Source organism: Corvus brachyrhynchos, unplaced genomic scaffold (genome assembly GCF_000691975.1).
Source record: "Corvus brachyrhynchos isolate BGI_N302 unplaced genomic scaffold, ASM69197v1 scaffold219, whole genome shotgun sequence".
Taxonomy (NCBI): Eukaryota; Metazoa; Chordata; class Aves; order Passeriformes; family Corvidae; genus Corvus; species Corvus brachyrhynchos.
Window position 1 is genome coordinate 507,506 of NW_008240034.1, and position 15,743 is coordinate 523,248.

The 15,743-nt window shown below is 52.4% G+C and overlaps 2 protein-coding genes across 2 annotated transcripts in view; both read right to left on the minus strand.

Moving 5' to 3' along the window:
- ARHGEF18 (Rho/Rac guanine nucleotide exchange factor 18) overlaps positions 1-7,376 on the minus strand; it is a 49,023-nt gene extending 41,647 nt beyond the window's left edge. The window contains exons 1-3 of the mRNA XM_008641052.2: positions 7,267-7,376; positions 2,094-2,230; positions 1,219-1,703 (exon numbers count right to left, since the gene is read on the minus strand). Coding sequence (XP_008639274.1) covers positions 1,219-1,703; positions 2,094-2,230; positions 7,267-7,342 — 698 coding nt within the window. The 5' untranslated portion in view covers positions 7,343-7,376. The remainder of the gene's footprint in view (positions 1-1,218; positions 1,704-2,093; positions 2,231-7,266) is intronic.
- Positions 7,377-10,979: 3,603 nt separating this feature from the next.
- Positions 10,980-15,743, minus strand: part of INSR (insulin receptor) — a 48,035-nt gene continuing 43,271 nt past the window's right edge. Inside the window, exon 20 of the mRNA XM_008641006.2 lies at positions 10,980-15,743. This exon is cut by the window's right edge and continues 1,824 nt beyond it. The gene's annotated coding sequence lies outside the window, so the exon portion shown is untranslated.

A 15,743-nucleotide genomic window follows, 5' to 3' on the forward strand; every position in this document is an offset into this window, starting at 1 on the left:
GGCATTTAGAAGTGGCAGATGATGTTTATCACATCACCACTGTGGCATCATGCCATAAATCCTGCTCCCACCAGGGCCCAGCTCTGAGGAAGGAAAAAAATTATTTTCTGGGAAATGAGGGGTGGACCAGCTCCCCCAGTGCCCCACGGTGTCCTGCCCACCAAGTGCTGTTGTAGTGACAACAACACAGAAGCAAAATGATGGATAAAGCTCAGTGGAAAATCTTAGTCTCTACATGGGTTCTGTCTGCAGATCACTGTCACTTCATTCCGGCTGCCACAGGCAGGCTTCAGGAAGCATTTGCTTAGGGAACAGTGGGGTGTATTCCCCTTCCCTGGCCTCCTGCTCACATGTGCTTCATCACCCAGCGAGGGGACAGAACGTGTCCCTGACACCAACAGCCACTCCATGCCACTGTTACTCATGTGCCTGTTACAGCATAAACTGTGAATGATCCATGGCACATGGGACAACAATAGGTCTGAGAACCAAAGTCTGAGCTTGATAAAGAACTGCCAAGATTTCAGGCTGAGATAATTTTAGGGTACCATATAAGGAGGAGAGATAAAAATAGTCCTTGCTGGCTTGCACCTAAATCCCAGTCAGCTGGGAGATCAATACATTTGTCAGCAGGGAAAGCATTCATGGAGGAACCTGGAGCTCAAGGCATTCATGTGGCAGGAGCAGAGGATGGCAGAAATCCCAGGCCTACCTCTGCTCCCAGCCAGAGCTCAGCATCGTGCTACAAATGCAACCTCCTCTGCAGCCACGTGGAGGGCAGAGGGCTGGAGGACAGCACAGTGCTTTCAGGCACAGGCCCTACCACACCAACTCACAGACAAGAAGAAAAAGGATTTGACAGAGCTCTCTTAATCCCTCTTTGATGGGAAAAATTCCCTTTGAGCCAGAGGATGGAGGTCATCGGGGCAACTGATGCTGTTCAAGATTCCTTCCAGACAGGAATGAGAGATCCTCTTCCCAGCCCCAACAGCAGGAGAAGAGGGTCTTCCAAGGAGACATTAAAGCCTCTTGCTGCCCTAGCACTTCCCCTTCCACATCCCACCTAACATGAGCATTGGGTGTCCAGCTGCTCTGGCAGATGCTGACAGGCAAGGGAGACCACCCAGCAGCAGCTGGAGCTGCGGGCAGTGTGATGTCTCCAGGCTCACACCTCCATTGCATTGTGTACATCAAATATCACTCACAGTCCCTCCGTACCTGCGCCTGCAGTCCACGGGTGACAGAGGGCTCTCCCAGCTGTGCCTCCGGGACGTGGACATAGATCTCACCAGCGTGGGGAAGGAATCCTGGGCCTCCTGCATGTCCAGCTCGTTGTCTGTCTCTGCAGGATGCTCAGAAGTGCTGGTACCATTATCTGGCACCGCTGCACAGGAGCACAGGTGGCCTTTGTTCAGAAAACGACAGTCGGCCGAGCAGGAAATGGGATTGGAAAAAGCAACATTCACAGACAGTTTGCTCAGAGCCCTTGGTCTCTCTTCCAATGAGCGAACGGCAGACCCAGTCTGGGATCCTTGTTCTGGCTGTGCTGCTGTGTCTGGCACTGTTCTGGCAGTCGGCAGGCTCAGGAGTCCCAGATCTTTGTAATACTCTGTGCCATGGAGAGCAGAGTCTGAGAGGAGATCCTCCGTGCTGCCGTGCAAGTCTGCTGCTGGGACATCCAGCTCTGTGGAAGATGAGTCCTCCTGCAAAGGCAGCACAAATCCTGCCTGAGAGCCTCGCACCAGTCCTGCAAAGGGGACGCCTCCTGTGCAGATCTTGGGGTGCAGAGCAGGGCCAGACTTTCTAATAGTCACCCTCCCCTACTGCCCCTCACAGCCAGACTTGCCCCAGCCCCACCACCTCAGGGTCCCTCTGTGCCTTATTCCCCCCAACACCAATACAAAGCCCGTAGATATGATTTTTCCCAGCAGCAGAAGCAATATAACGTTGTATTCCTTCACAGTCTGGATCAGTATCCCTCTCCCCCATTCCTACTCCACCACAAACCTCTCTGGATACGGTGCTGACCACCCAGTTTGCTGCCCCTGGCCTCTGCCTTGCATGGTGGTAGCAGCAGGAAAGAGGACACTTGCCTTTTCTTCAGCCATGCTGGTGCAGAAGGAATCATCCTCAGTGATCAGGGATGGGAGGAAGCTTTTGGGGGTGGGATACTCCAAGGCAGGGCTGTGGTGGTCAGTGAATTCCTGTAAGCACGGCTTGCAGTCGGACCCTGCAAGACAGAGAAGGTCTCAGCAGGTAACCAGACATCTGTGAGGGATGGAAAACCAGCTGCACACCCACAGGTGACATCAGGCAGCGCTGAAGTGCTTCATGTGCCCTCTGCTCCTTCACAGACAGTCAATGCTGGGCAATCTCCAGACCACAGCAGCCTTGATCCTGGATTTCCTGGCAGCAGAAACCTCATCCCTGCAGCATGTGGAAGGGGACAAACCAGGCTTGCACTGTCCCAGCCAGACCCTCATAAGGTGTCCTATGCTGCAGAGGCTTTTTCCACAGTAAAAGAATTAAGCGTATTTTGATATCTGTTACTGACATTATGGACATTTAAATCAGAAGTCTAGGAATAAAAATACTGGCAGTGATTTTATTTTCATCCCTAAGGAATAAAGGATGCCTGGGTGGGTAATAAAGGATATTGGGAGGCAAACTGGAGATATATTAGTGGCTCCAGGCAACATAGAATATGCAGAGCACTACTGGGAGCACATAATTCTCCTGGTTCCAGACCACTCCTGTGGATTCTCCCCAGACAGGAGTGTGAACCTGAGTGTATGTACACCATCTGATAACTCATTGAGAAACAAAACCAAGGTCTGGATGTGTTTTGTGATACAATAGCTGGTCCAGCTGACTGAAGCACATTCCTATGGAGCGAGACACTGTGTAAACCTTAGCCACAATCCCTGAACCATCTCATGACTCACGGAGGCTTTTTATTCCTTCGAGACACACACACAGCTGAGGCAAAGGAAAAAAGCCAGGCTGTTGGCTGAAGCACCGTGGTGGATCTCTGAAGATGCAGAGAACAACAGCAAGACTGTAAGCAGCCATATCTATGCAATGGGAAAAACCAGCAGGAAACTGCTAGAAACCCATCACACTCCGGGAAAGCCAAGCATAAAAACATTAATATGAGGAAGACATTGTTAAAAAACACACTCTTGGAAAGTTTGCGTCCTGCTGTGGGTTATAAAGCTACACAATTCAGCCAGGAATTGCATGGTGCCAACTAGAAAAAAGCAGCAAACGTGAGGGAGAGTTTGGAGGTTTGTTCCTTGGATCCCACTGCATGCTGTAGATGCCAGATTTTCTGTTTTAAGGAGCAATTGGTGTGTTCAAATGTCTGGGATGGTTTCAAGTGAAGGACTATAAATAATATAGAAAGAAAACACTTCTGAAGGCATTATTTTAATTAAGGGGTTTCTAGCTACAAGACCAGGGAAAATTTGAAGCAGGCTTTCTAGCAAGGCTGTAAAATTTACTTCACATGACGTTTTTAATGAACAGAACAATTCTTGCCCAGGATGTCCCTGAGCTGCATCTGCAACTGGCAGAGATTTAGTGAGCTATTAAACATCACCTTTTGCTTTCCTCAGTGCACCTGGATTCAGCTTGCAATCAAAAATCAGCATTATGAAGTAAATACACCCTTGAACCAGCCCAGGTTTTGGCATGAGCTTGTAGGAAACAGCAGCCAAAGCTCTCAGCAGGCAGTGAAAGCCATTCAACCCCCCAAACAGGCTGGAATGAAAGCTAAGGTACAATGGACCCAGGGGCAGCAACCAGGATGTGGGGAGCATCCCAGGGAGACCAGGACAAATGGTGCTTCCCCTCATACCAGTCCAAGGAAGGAAGGAAGGAAAAGGAGATTCCCTGCTCTCGCCATCCCTTCTGCAGCGAACTACCCACAGGGAAGGCAGCAAAGCCCTGGGACGCAGCAAGAGCTGACAAGGGCTGTGGCCTGACGGAGGCCAGGGCCCTGGCCTGAAGGTTTAACTAAAACAAGGAATTTTTTCCTCCCAAGCAGCATCCAGTCATCCCGCCAAGGCTACTCTGGGCCTGCACCAGGCTCCATGCAGCCCTAAAGTGCATCCCTGGAACAGAGTCAGCTCCTCGGAGGCCTGGAAAATATTCCCTGTGCTATGCCTGTGCCATGCAGGGCTCAGGATTTGGCCAAGGCATGGGCTGCAGTCAACAGACCCCGTCCAGACCCACCAAAGGACTTAAATCCTCCTCGGAGGCTTCAGACACTCGGTTCAACACGCGATAAATCAGAGCTTGGGGTCGAGGCAGCGGCACACGGCGCACACGGCGGCAGCCTTGGGGACACCATTTTAGGCAATGTGTGAGCACCAGCCACGGCAGTGCCAGGCTCCCACTGCAGAGGCTGGGCTGGCACAGAGCATGGAGCAGGCACTTGGGCGAGGGGGTGACAGAGGGGCTCACAGGGAAAATACACCTTCGGCATCAGGTTGTGGGATGATGGGCAAGGAAGGACCAGCGTGGAGCTCACATAGGAAGGAGGCAGGTCTGGGGGGCTGTGAACATCCCTGTATCAATGATCAAGGTGGTCACCAGTGTGTCAGCAAGTGTGGCAAAATCTGGACCCCCCTGTGTCCCGCACTCTGCCTATTTGGAAGGACCCAGGCTCCGGCATGGTGGCAAGGGGACAGGGAATCTCGGCCCCCCCAGGCTCTGGCAGACAGCAGCAGTCACCTTTCCTCAGCTGAAGATGGAGATGGGATAACAAAATGACACTTTCAAGAACAAATGCTGTTTGCTTTAGGAGAACATTAAGCAGATTAGGTATTGCAGTTGCTTAATTCGTCTCTGGCTGGAAACCATAAAAGGTTATTGCTGCAGGGAGCAGCCTCCTCAGAGGAATTCCCGGGGCAGAGCTGGGGAGGAAGCATCGCTGACTGGGCTGGGATGGTTCCTGCACTTTGCCAGAGCTTCCCACGGGTGAAACATGATGACTCCGGGCTGCTGCGTGGGGAGGAAGGAAGCAGTAACAGGCATCCACGGCATGTGACAGTCTGGGATGGTCTCAGGGGGTTTGATGCTGTGGGGACAGCGGGATCAGCAGGCTGACCTGCTCTGCCTCAAGGAAGAAGGCTTCATGCTGCTGCAACTGTGCCCAAGGCCACTGGGATCCCAACAGAGATTTTCGTAATTCCAATTCAGACCTCCACTCAAACCCTCCCTCCTGTAAGTGGCTCTGCTGGTTTCCATGGGACAGGCCGGTCACTGGAGCTGCACCCACAGGTGTCACAGCAGGTGACAGCACCAGAGCAGCCAGCACTGGAACAAGCCCTGCCAGCAGTGTCCCTTCCTCACCTGCCTGTCCCTTGGCTTGGTGCAGGATGCTGCATGTCCCCGAGTGACCCTGGAGTCAGACTGGCGCTGGGAGGGGACATGTCAGAGGAAAACAGGGATGTGAGCTCTGGCCACACCAGTCACATCCTCCAACATCAAACCCTGTCTGCATTCCCACCGGGGAAAGGCCACACCAAACGTGGCAGGACAAAGGCACTGGGCAGTTCTGCTCCATGAAACAATCCCAGGAGGAAGGAAAGACGAGAATGTCTGGGCATTTCCCAGCAGTCAGGGATAGAGACTGTTGGGAAACCATGGAGAGCATCACGGACAAGAAACAAAAATGATTCCATCTTCCCTTGATCCACCCCTGCTCTGCTTGCCCCGCACCAGCTGCCCTTCACATATCCTGTTGCAGGGTGTCCAGAGCTATAGGGAAAAACCTCTGGAAAGCAAGTGTTGAACTCCCTGTGCCAAGATCAGCTGAAGTGCAGTCCCTCGCCTGGCGTGGGCCCCTCGTGGCCAGCACTGGCAGCGGTGGGGATTGGCTGTGGGCAGGAGCAGGGGAAGATAAGCTGTCCCACACTGTAACACACTGTACAGAGCTGCTGCCTTATCACCGCGCCTGGGGCTGGGCTCTTGGGCACAGAGGGCAGAGGAGCAGGGAGCCAGGACTGTTCTCTGCTGTCTCTCAGCTGAAGGGTCTCAGCAGGGCTCAGGGGGCTTTGCAGCCCCTCTGAGTCCCTCCAAGTCTCTGTGCAGGTTCCTGCAGTGGCTCTGCAGGGCACTGAGGGTTTGTCCCACGTGGACCAGCGAGTACCACACTACAGAACATCAGCGTGAGAGGGGGGCTAAGTGAGACCCGAGCATTTCGTGCCCAAGCACAACAGGACAAACTGCTCTGCAAGCACCTGCTGAAAGGAGCTGGCTGTACCCAGGCCCTCTCCAAACCAGTCAGTGCTTGGGAGCACCGTGAGGCTGATTCATTCCTTAGAGAAATCAGCCCCACCTGTGCCTTCCCAGCGAGCCCATAACCCCCCAGCAGGCGTGGCACTGGGGAGGCTGGAGCGGGGTGTCCAGCTGGGGCTTGGGGGAGCTGCTTGGGGCTCACCACACATCAGAGCCTGCAGGACTCTGCCTCCTGCTCTGAATTAACCTTCCCTCAACTGTTCAGTTTGGATCTTGGTCTCCTGCACATCCACTCCAGAAGAGAACTGGGAGTGGGTGGGGAATAATGAAGGAGAAAGAGTAGCAGGAGCTCTGGTGCTGCAGGAAAAGGTACCCAAAAGCATCAGCCTGAAGGTAGTGTTTGCTCACAAGGACACAAGCAGTGTCTGGCTCCTCCTGGACTGCAAATGTCCTGCTTCCCAGGGCTCTCACTTCCCTCTTTCCAAGTCACGGCACCACATGCAGAAATGAGGCCACTCACACCAATTGCTGCCATTTCCCACCCCTGCTGCTGGACAAAGTGAAGCCCAGCCAGGGCCACCCAAACCGCCAGGGCTCCAGACATGGGGGCTCTGCTCGTCAGCCTTCACTGAAAGACCGGAGGAATCTTTTTCCCCACATCTCCTCAAACACCAAACTCTGGCCAGGCAGCGTGCAGAGACAGCAGTCTGCAAGCACCGGGACCTCCAGCTCACTGCCAGCCACGAAACAAACTTATTACAAAACCAGAAGGCTGATATTTAACCCATTACCCAGCTCCTGGAGGCAATTATGTGCCTTGAAAAGAAGATTAAATGGAAGGAAAAGCGTTAACCACCATTAAGGCAGTGTCCCCTGCAGGGAGGAGCGGGGGGCACCTCGGAACAAGCTCTGCCTGGGGCCCCCGGGGTTCTTTGGTACCTGCTCAGTCCAGGACAGGCTGTCCCTGCCACAACCCAGCTCCCGCCACACACTCAGCCCCCTGTCCCCACAGGCCATTACCTCGCTTAAAGGACCATCTCTTCTTCCAGCGCTTGGAAAACGATGGCCAGGAGTGGTTGAGCAGCGAGTCTGACATTTGGGAGCCCCGTGCAAGGTACGACCCCGAGCAGGAGACGCCGGCACGGAGCACGGCAGAGCTCAGCGCGCTCTAAGGCAGCGCTGCAGGCTGCAGCCCAGGGGCTGCCAAGGGGGGAGTGGAGAAGCCAAGTGTTTTGTCAGAAGTATCAGCTGATGGAAGCTGTAGCCAGAGAGAAATTCCTGGTCCCTGGCGTTCCCACCTGTGTGACAGGTCAGTGACTTCCTACAGCTGGACCTGAGGATTAGTGGCCTCGGAGCACACAGAGCCCCTGAGTGCTGCTCGAGGCTTGCAGACAGAAACAGAAAACAAGCTGTTAACACACCACAGCCCCCCTGCCCTCTGCCAAAGCCTCTCTGCTCCGTTCATGGCTGTGAGTGTGACAGACCATCAACTTTCAGGCACTTCTTCTCACCTGGGTAAGAGTCACCTTCACCTTCAGTGAAGGGTCAGAGTTGATACTTACAAGGCTTGATGTCTTTACAGGATGTTTATGAAGCCTCGCTATTTACACTTTTTTCTCACTTTCTGCTATGGCAGAGCCTCTGCAAGGGACTGCAAGAGACCCCATCCCTCCGCAACATCAGCATCATCCTGCAGCTCACAGCAAGTCCCAGTCCCCTGGCAAGGGCCTTTCTCCAAGCTCTCCTCAGCTCTCCCACACAGGGAGGAAGGTGGGAGCAATCTCAGCTAACGCCAAACTGCCCCAAGACACCCAACTCCTCACCTTCCAAGCCCACTGCTCCCAGCTGGCACCAGCCCTACAGCCCAGACAGGCTCCAAACTTACCTCCCAACCTTTCCATTAGGCTGAAGGAGCCAAGTTTTACCCCAGTGCAGCTGCTGGGCTCTGGGGCCAGACCAAAACTCCTCCTTGCTGTTCAGCTGATGCCTGTGGCCTCACTGAGCAGAGCCCAGCCAATCTGGGAATGACCACAGGTACCTCCATGGCTTGGAGCCCAAAAAGCAGGTGTCAAAAAATTTTCTTCTTGCCTGGCCACAAACCCCGAAGTGTCCCCTGCCCATTACAGCCCTGTCTACATCCCCTCTGCTTCCATCTCCCTGATAGACCTCGAGTGGGCAGTCCAGATTGGAATTTGGGGGCCCAGGGCATGGACCCCTCTTGTGCACAGCCCAAACCCCACTGTGGGCAGTGCCAGGGTGTTTTTGCAAACATTCAGCTGTGGCACAGCAGCAGCAGGAGCCGAGATCAGCACCTGAAGGGTGCTCAGCCAGCCCAGCACTGCCCCAGAGCCCACCACGGGGACACCTGGGGGTTAAACCCTGACCTCATCTCCTCCTCTTCACTCACAGCAGAGCAAAACCCCGTGTAGGCTGAGCCTCCCCAGTCCATGTTTTGCATTGAAGCTCGTGCAGGAGGAAGGCTGCACAAACCCAGCGCTGGGACTTTTGGCTTCAAGACAAGCTGCTTCCTCACAAGGCCTTGAGGATGGTGAGTGACAACGCCTCTGTTGTGGGATGGAGCTTGTGCAGAGAGAGACTTACCCTGAAGGCTGGAGGCATATCTGCGGAGGGTTCCTCGTGCACGCTCAGATCTGACAGCCCTGGCTTCTTCTCCAGCTGCTGGAGCAGAGCGAGAAGCGGAGCCTCACCGGGGAAGCAGCGGCCATGAGGGCGGTTTGCTCACGGGGACCGCTGGCTCAACCCTCTCACCGCTTCCCCTTTCCGACGGCACAAACAAACCCACCTCTCCCATGCTGCACTTCCCACCACAGCGGCCCCAGTGCTGCTCACTCCCACCCTTGAGGGGGTCTGGGCTCCGGGAGGGTCCAGCAGGGTCACCAGGGGGGTCGTGGACCCTGAAGCAGCCGGTGCAGGAGCCCTGGGAGCCCTGAAGTCATGATGGCTGCGAGGAGCAGCTATTGCCGCAACTGCTTCCTGTTCCCTTCAGAGAAAAACCACCGTGTGGGCCCTGAACCCCGCACGCCTGGCCCAGCCCGTGGGCTCCTTGCACCATGGCTCGTTAGCCTCCTACATACACAGGGCTCCTCTTAACGAGTCCCTGGTCTTTGCTGTCATGGTTTGACCTTGTGGAGCAACAGACACCCCAAAGCCCAGCAGGTCTGTCTTACGCAGGGTGAACAAGGCACAGAAATGCCTGTACTGACCTTATTCACCTGTACAGGAGAGAGACAAAGACTTCAGCTCCAAGGCAGTGCCCCTGCCCTGCCCTTGGTACAGCAGACAAGGACCCTCGGGTCCAGCCTCGAGTATGTTGGCCCAGGCATTCCCTCCTTCCCAACAAGCCCCGTGGGCTGATGCACACATGCTCCTCATCCCAGAGCCCCGAGCACTCACCAGCCCCAGCCAAACCCTAATCAGAACAAGAACCACTCACGCCAATTACTCAGAGACCGCAGCTTTGGCAGCACTTAGAATGGCAATTACCCTGTGCTCCAGGAAACCACAAGAGCAAAGAGGAATTATGGCTTAATTTCTCTGAAGTCCACAAGAGCTCGATTAGCATCAGAGATCAGGGAAGCTCCTAAACACCAGGCAGCTGCTCTGGCTGATGGGATGGTGAGTTGTCCTTGGCTCAAACAAGATGAGCTCTTTTCCTCCTGCCACGTGTCTGACACGGCTTGGGGGGTGCCAAAGCAGCCTGGAAGTGAGGAGGGATAATGGCACAAGGGCTGTCCAAGTCTCAGCAGCCTCCCCACAGCATCCCAGAGAGCCCAGTGGGAAGCAAACCTCCTGGGACAGCAAGTTCATTTTGTGGCTTTGCTTATTTTTGCATTTTAGCATCCCCAGAGAACAAGCCTGTGCCAGAAGAAGCAACTCCGAAACATCTTAAAATACCAGTTTGTTTATGATCATTCTCACAGTGAGAGCATTCTGGACAGGCTTAGAAAAAACATGGCACTGGGGAGGCCTTGAGTGCTGTATCCAGTTCTGGGCCTCTCACTGCAAGAAAGACATTGAGGGGCAGGAGGGTGTCCAGAGAAGGGAACCCTGGGGGAGGGTCTGAAGAATCAGTCCTGTGAGGGAGCTGGGAAAGGGGCTCAGCCTGGAGCAAAGGAGGCTCAGGGGGGACCTTGTGGCTCTGCACAACTCCCTGGCAGGAGGGGACAGCCCTCACCTCACCGGTGCAGCCGATCAGGAGGGAAATCTTGGCTCTGGTGAAACAAAACCAGGTTTGAGTTAGAAACCCAATCCAGAAGGGCCTGGACAGGACAGGAGGAGGGACAGGAGGTTCCTGGTGCACACCCGGTTACAGCAGCTCCACCACAGGACAGGGCTGATCCTCTGCCTTTGATACTTTAAAACCACCAGTGAGGAGTTTGTCCCTTCCAAGGAGAGAACACCTGGGCCATGCCCGGGAAATAACAGAATTACATCACAGAGCTCTCGATGCTCCAGAAGGAATCCTGGTACCCAAGTTCACCTGACGGCATCAGAGGCATCACCCAAGACCCCGAGGTGAGGACAGGGCCACCAGAGCCATCAGGCAGAGGAGTTCCACTGGCTTCACACCACAAGCCTTGAGTTGGTTGAGCTGTGGGTTTTGGTTTTTTCCTTAACACCATTTATTTTGCAACTTATTCCAAAGTACGAATTTAGTACTTTCTTCATGGCAAAGCAGCCTTCAGTGCTGCACAGACAGCAGACACAAAATGAACAGTTATTCTTGGATAATTTATTCAGAATTTTAATATAAACAATTAATTGTTCAATATTCTGACACACAGCAAGTTTTTTTTTTTACTATTCAAAGATTTTCTGTACATGTCACTGCTTGGCTCTTAGATATGAAAACACTGAAAAAATAAATCAAGGGGGAAGGTGCTTTTCTTTCTTCCTTTTTTTAAAAAAATCATGGCACATTTGATCCTTTATTTCAAACAAGAGGTATCTGCAGTACTACTTGTATTCTGGAGCCTTAGATATGCAGAGGGAAAGGTGGGAGCAGCAAGAATGAACTGGGGAAAAAAAAAAAACAGGACTTCACAGAACATCCCCTAACATGTAACTGAAACTGTCTGTGGTTTATTTAAGTGAAGCAGAGGGTTTGTTTTGGGCTGTGTTGGATGAAGCTGATGTCCAGTTCCCCCATCCATGAGGGTCCTCAAATACAAACCAGTTTTGATACTCCCAAGAATAAAATCCTTCCCCAAACTAAAGCAAAAGGTGACACTTTTCCTGCGTAAATAACACTCTACCTTTGCAGATTTAGAAGTGGCCTTTCTAAAATTCTCCATCAGTTTTCATGGGACTCAGTTATGGGAAAAGACCTGGAAGCAGGGATGGTGGAAGCGTTGGAATGCTGCTGGGAGAGTCGGGATTTACAAAGCTTTGGTGTCGAGTCCAGCTCGGAGCTCTCAGGTAAAGAGTCCTCAGCTCAAGATTTACTGGTGCTTCTGGGACTGACCAGGGGCTGGGGCTCAGCTAAGCAAGAGCCCACATTTAACCTCTACTGATGGCTCCTCTTTAGCTGCCAGGACTATTCCAGGTCCTCCCAGCCACCGGACCCTGTTCCCAAGGAACCCTTCTGGGCTGAGAAAGGGAATTATTTAACTCCACCAGTTGGAACACTCGAGTGGGAACAAAACCACTACCAGGAACAGAATTTCTGTCTGATTGCAAATCTGTTGGCAAAAAAATAACAACACCATAGGAGTTAATACTAACTTTATTATACAATATTTAAAAAGTCATTTCTCTACCTGTCCCCTTACAGCTTGCATTGTGCTGCAGTGAATTTGCCCAAACTGCAAGAATAAGTGCTTCCTTCTGAGAAGGACAAGCAAATTCATTTTAAAAAGAAATACACATTTAATGACAGCAGATTTGCTAAAAATGGTAATTTTAGAGTTGCTTTTCAACAGTCAGGTTCCTCCAAAAGTCAGCTGGATGATTGGCTTCACTCTTGTGATGCTCCTAACAAGGCTGAACACGTCAAGGCTTTACACTGACACTCATGGACAGAATCCAAGCAGAGGGAACACAGAGCCAAGCAGAAGGTAATAAAAAGGCCAAATTCCATTAAGTTCATACAAATACCAAACTAAATCTTATGTTGAATTTCACGAAGTAACTATTTCTTGATTCCAACCCATTCAGCAGTTCCTTTCCCTGGACCACAGGACACTCCGAGGGGCGGCGGCTCTTCGGGCAGGGCCAGGGTTCCTGTGAGTCCCCGGCTCCAAGAGGATCACAGGGTTCATCTGCAGTTCCATGCTCCCTCCAGGCTCTGAGCCGACCCCACACGGATCACGGGAGCACCTGGCACAGCCTTGACAGTAAGGTTTTATGGCACAAAGACATTTTATGTTCTGGCTTGTAAAACAAGGTTCCAGTCTCGGTAGCAGGAAGGGCCCAGGACACCTCAGGGTCCGTTTTCGTGTCACAGTGGCATTGAGAGGGAACTCGACTGCCTCCCTCCCTCCTCTAAAGCAGAGGCTCAGCACCCTTCTTGCTCCTGTCATTTCCTATTTGCCTTCAGCACAGTCAGCTCAGTAACACAAGAAGCAACTTCGGTATTTTTTTTTTCCAAAGAGATACCAACACTATAGGCAACAGACTAAAATTAAGCAAAGTGTCCCATCGCTATAATACAAATTTAGAAGGAAAGAGATAAACTACCCATAAATTAAGAGTACCCTTTAGCAACCTAAAAGCAGCTTCTTCATACCCACACAGCTGCTTTACCATCATCGCTGCAGCGTGGTCTAGTTCCCATCACCTTTCCCAACCCAGTGCTGGCACAGAGTTTATGTCTGAGCTCTTCTATTTTACAACACAATAGAGTATTTACAAGCAGCCAAGACAGACACGTTCCTAACCCAGCAGCCAAGCTCTGCAGCGCTGCGCTGGCCCACGAGAGAAGTTCCAGATTGGCAAGAGCCGTTCGGGAAGTGGCAATTGAGTTTAATGTGGAAACCTTTCTGAGAAACCTCTCCAGCCTCCACCTCAGACATTTTCTCAGTGAAAGCTCAGCAGAGCTCAGCTTCTTGCTCCTCCTGATTCACCAGAGTGAATTCCAGGCTATCTGGTGGTGCCCGACTGCGCCCAGGAGGCTCCAGCTGCTGTTGGACAGGCTGAGGGGTCTGTCCTGCTGCCCTGTGCTGCAAGCAGGGCGTTCTCTGCCCACAAAGGGCAGGAGCCAACCCTCCAACAAATACTAATGCAAGGAAAGAGCTTCCCACTGCTGGGTGTCCTCCTCCAGCCATCCCACCCGCTCTCCTGCACCAGCATTTGGTTCCTCCTAAAGCAGCAGCAGCAGCAGCACCAGCGAGTGTTGTGCTTCCACTGCAGCTGGGGAATTCTGCCCCATAAGGATCAAGCTGGGGCAAAGAGCAGCAGCTCCCCCGAGGAAGGCTCAGCACCGCACCCCTGCCCAGGCTGGGGCCCCTGGCAGCAGAGGTTTCAATAGCACGTGAATCTCCACTTGCAGGAATTCTCTGAGCAGGAATCAGCAAGATCTGAGTGAGGCATTCGGGCATCCCTGGGGCGAGGATCTTCCAGCAGCAGAGACTGAAGTGTCGGCTGTGAGCCAAGGACGGATTTTCCAGCAGTGAGAGCTGGGCTTTGCGGGTGATGTTCATTTATTCTTCCTAATTCTACAGCTGAGTGTGATCTGTAACAGCCACGAGCAGCAACCACTAGTGTTATTTGTTTTACAGAGGAGAAATCCGATACCCTCACCACTGGTACCACACGCCTTCCCTCCCCCTGGGCACAAGGTAGGAAGGATGAGTAACCTTACACACAGTGCTGGGTACAAACAACTGCTCCGTTCGGTGCAGAGTGAAGGTGACACGATGAGCCATGGGAAGGGACTGCCTGTCCACGGAGCAGCACGCACTCCCTGGCTCGGCCATCCAAGTGTTGCAAACCATGTGTACTCACAGGGCCAACCAGTATCAACTGCATGGAAAAGCCAGACCCAATACGAGGTTCCAATGTTCCTTCAGCTAAAAGATCTTCTATTCCCACAGTTACGATCGCTGCCGTTGGAAATGTTATCCAAGCAAGGGCATGCTGGGAAAGGTTTGTTTCAGGAGGTCACTGGCAGGATCTGGGGTCACTTCTGCACAGTGAGAAGAGCAGTGACCAAGCCACCCCAATGCAACCCCAACAGCAAGGGCTGGTCCCAGTCCCTGCTCCATGCTGGCACATGCTGCTCCAGGAGGAAGCAGCCTGTTCCTTTCAGGTTGTGAGTTCACTGAAGTCCAAACATTTAAATGGCTCTTTTGTTCTCTCTTTTTTTTTTTTTAATCACAACAGAACTAAGGGATGAGATTAGATTCAAATTTGTAAATGGGTTCATTGGCCACTACTGTTCAGATTAGGGATCAACAGTGACGAGCCATTCTCCTTCCCATTCCCTTCATGAATGGTCCCTGGTATTGGAATCAGCTGATACTGATTTTCCCTGATCCACAATAGGTCCAGACCAGAATATTTCAACAGGTTTAGAGGTGCGTAGTATTAAAAAATATCCTTAAGAAACACTGAGGTAGACTGCACCAGAACAGGGCAAAAATAATCCCACCACATCCACCTGCCAAGATTTTGCAGATACAAATTTACATGTTCTGTGTGTTTAAGAAAACAAATTGTTGCTTTTTTTTTACAGTGTTTTATATATTAAAATAAATAAAAAAATTCTAATAAGAAAAACTTCTCTTCCTTAGAAAAGTGTGAGAATATGTCTTCTTTCCTGCAGTGTAGTATAGAGCTGCTAAACAGTTACGACTTTGTAAAGCAGAAGAAATGTAAACGAGGCCTTTTGAAATCCAAAGGTTCTTACCCATGTCTGGACTGTGTTTTCCACCCAAATTTGTGGAGCAACCTGTACCCTCCACCTGGGCCGAACCAAGCAGCCTCCATTAGCAAAGGGCCCGACAGCTCCCGGCGCTGCCCAGAGTCCGTCGTCCCCCCTTTTATGACTCTGGCAGGGCTGTTTTGGCCAGAAGCAGCTGGGGGCAGAGGTTACCAGAACCAGCTGCACCCCTGGGTGTGGGCTTGGGGAGCTCTTCCCTACAGACTCCAGCCCCTCTGCTTCGCTCACAGCAGCACTGCCCGGGCTGGAGTCACAGACCAGCTCAGCACTCCCCCGAGCCAGGGCACCTCGCTTTCTCCTGGCAGAGAGCACCAAACACATCTTGGACTTCTCCAGGAGGAGAAGCGAAGGACTGAGCATCTCTCCCTGCTGTTCAAGCACCTCCTGCATGACACGGGCCTGCGACATCCATCATCTTCCTTCCCTGCTCCCGCGCTGCTCCCGCCAGCTCGCTCCCTCCGCACCACCAGCCCCAGCTGAGTTTCACCATTATTCTCCAACATCAGGTGCCCATCGGCTCTGTCTTTGCAAACAGCAGCACAACAAAGCACAGTCCTGACAGCGAGCTCTGACATCCCGACGAGCTGCGTCCCGG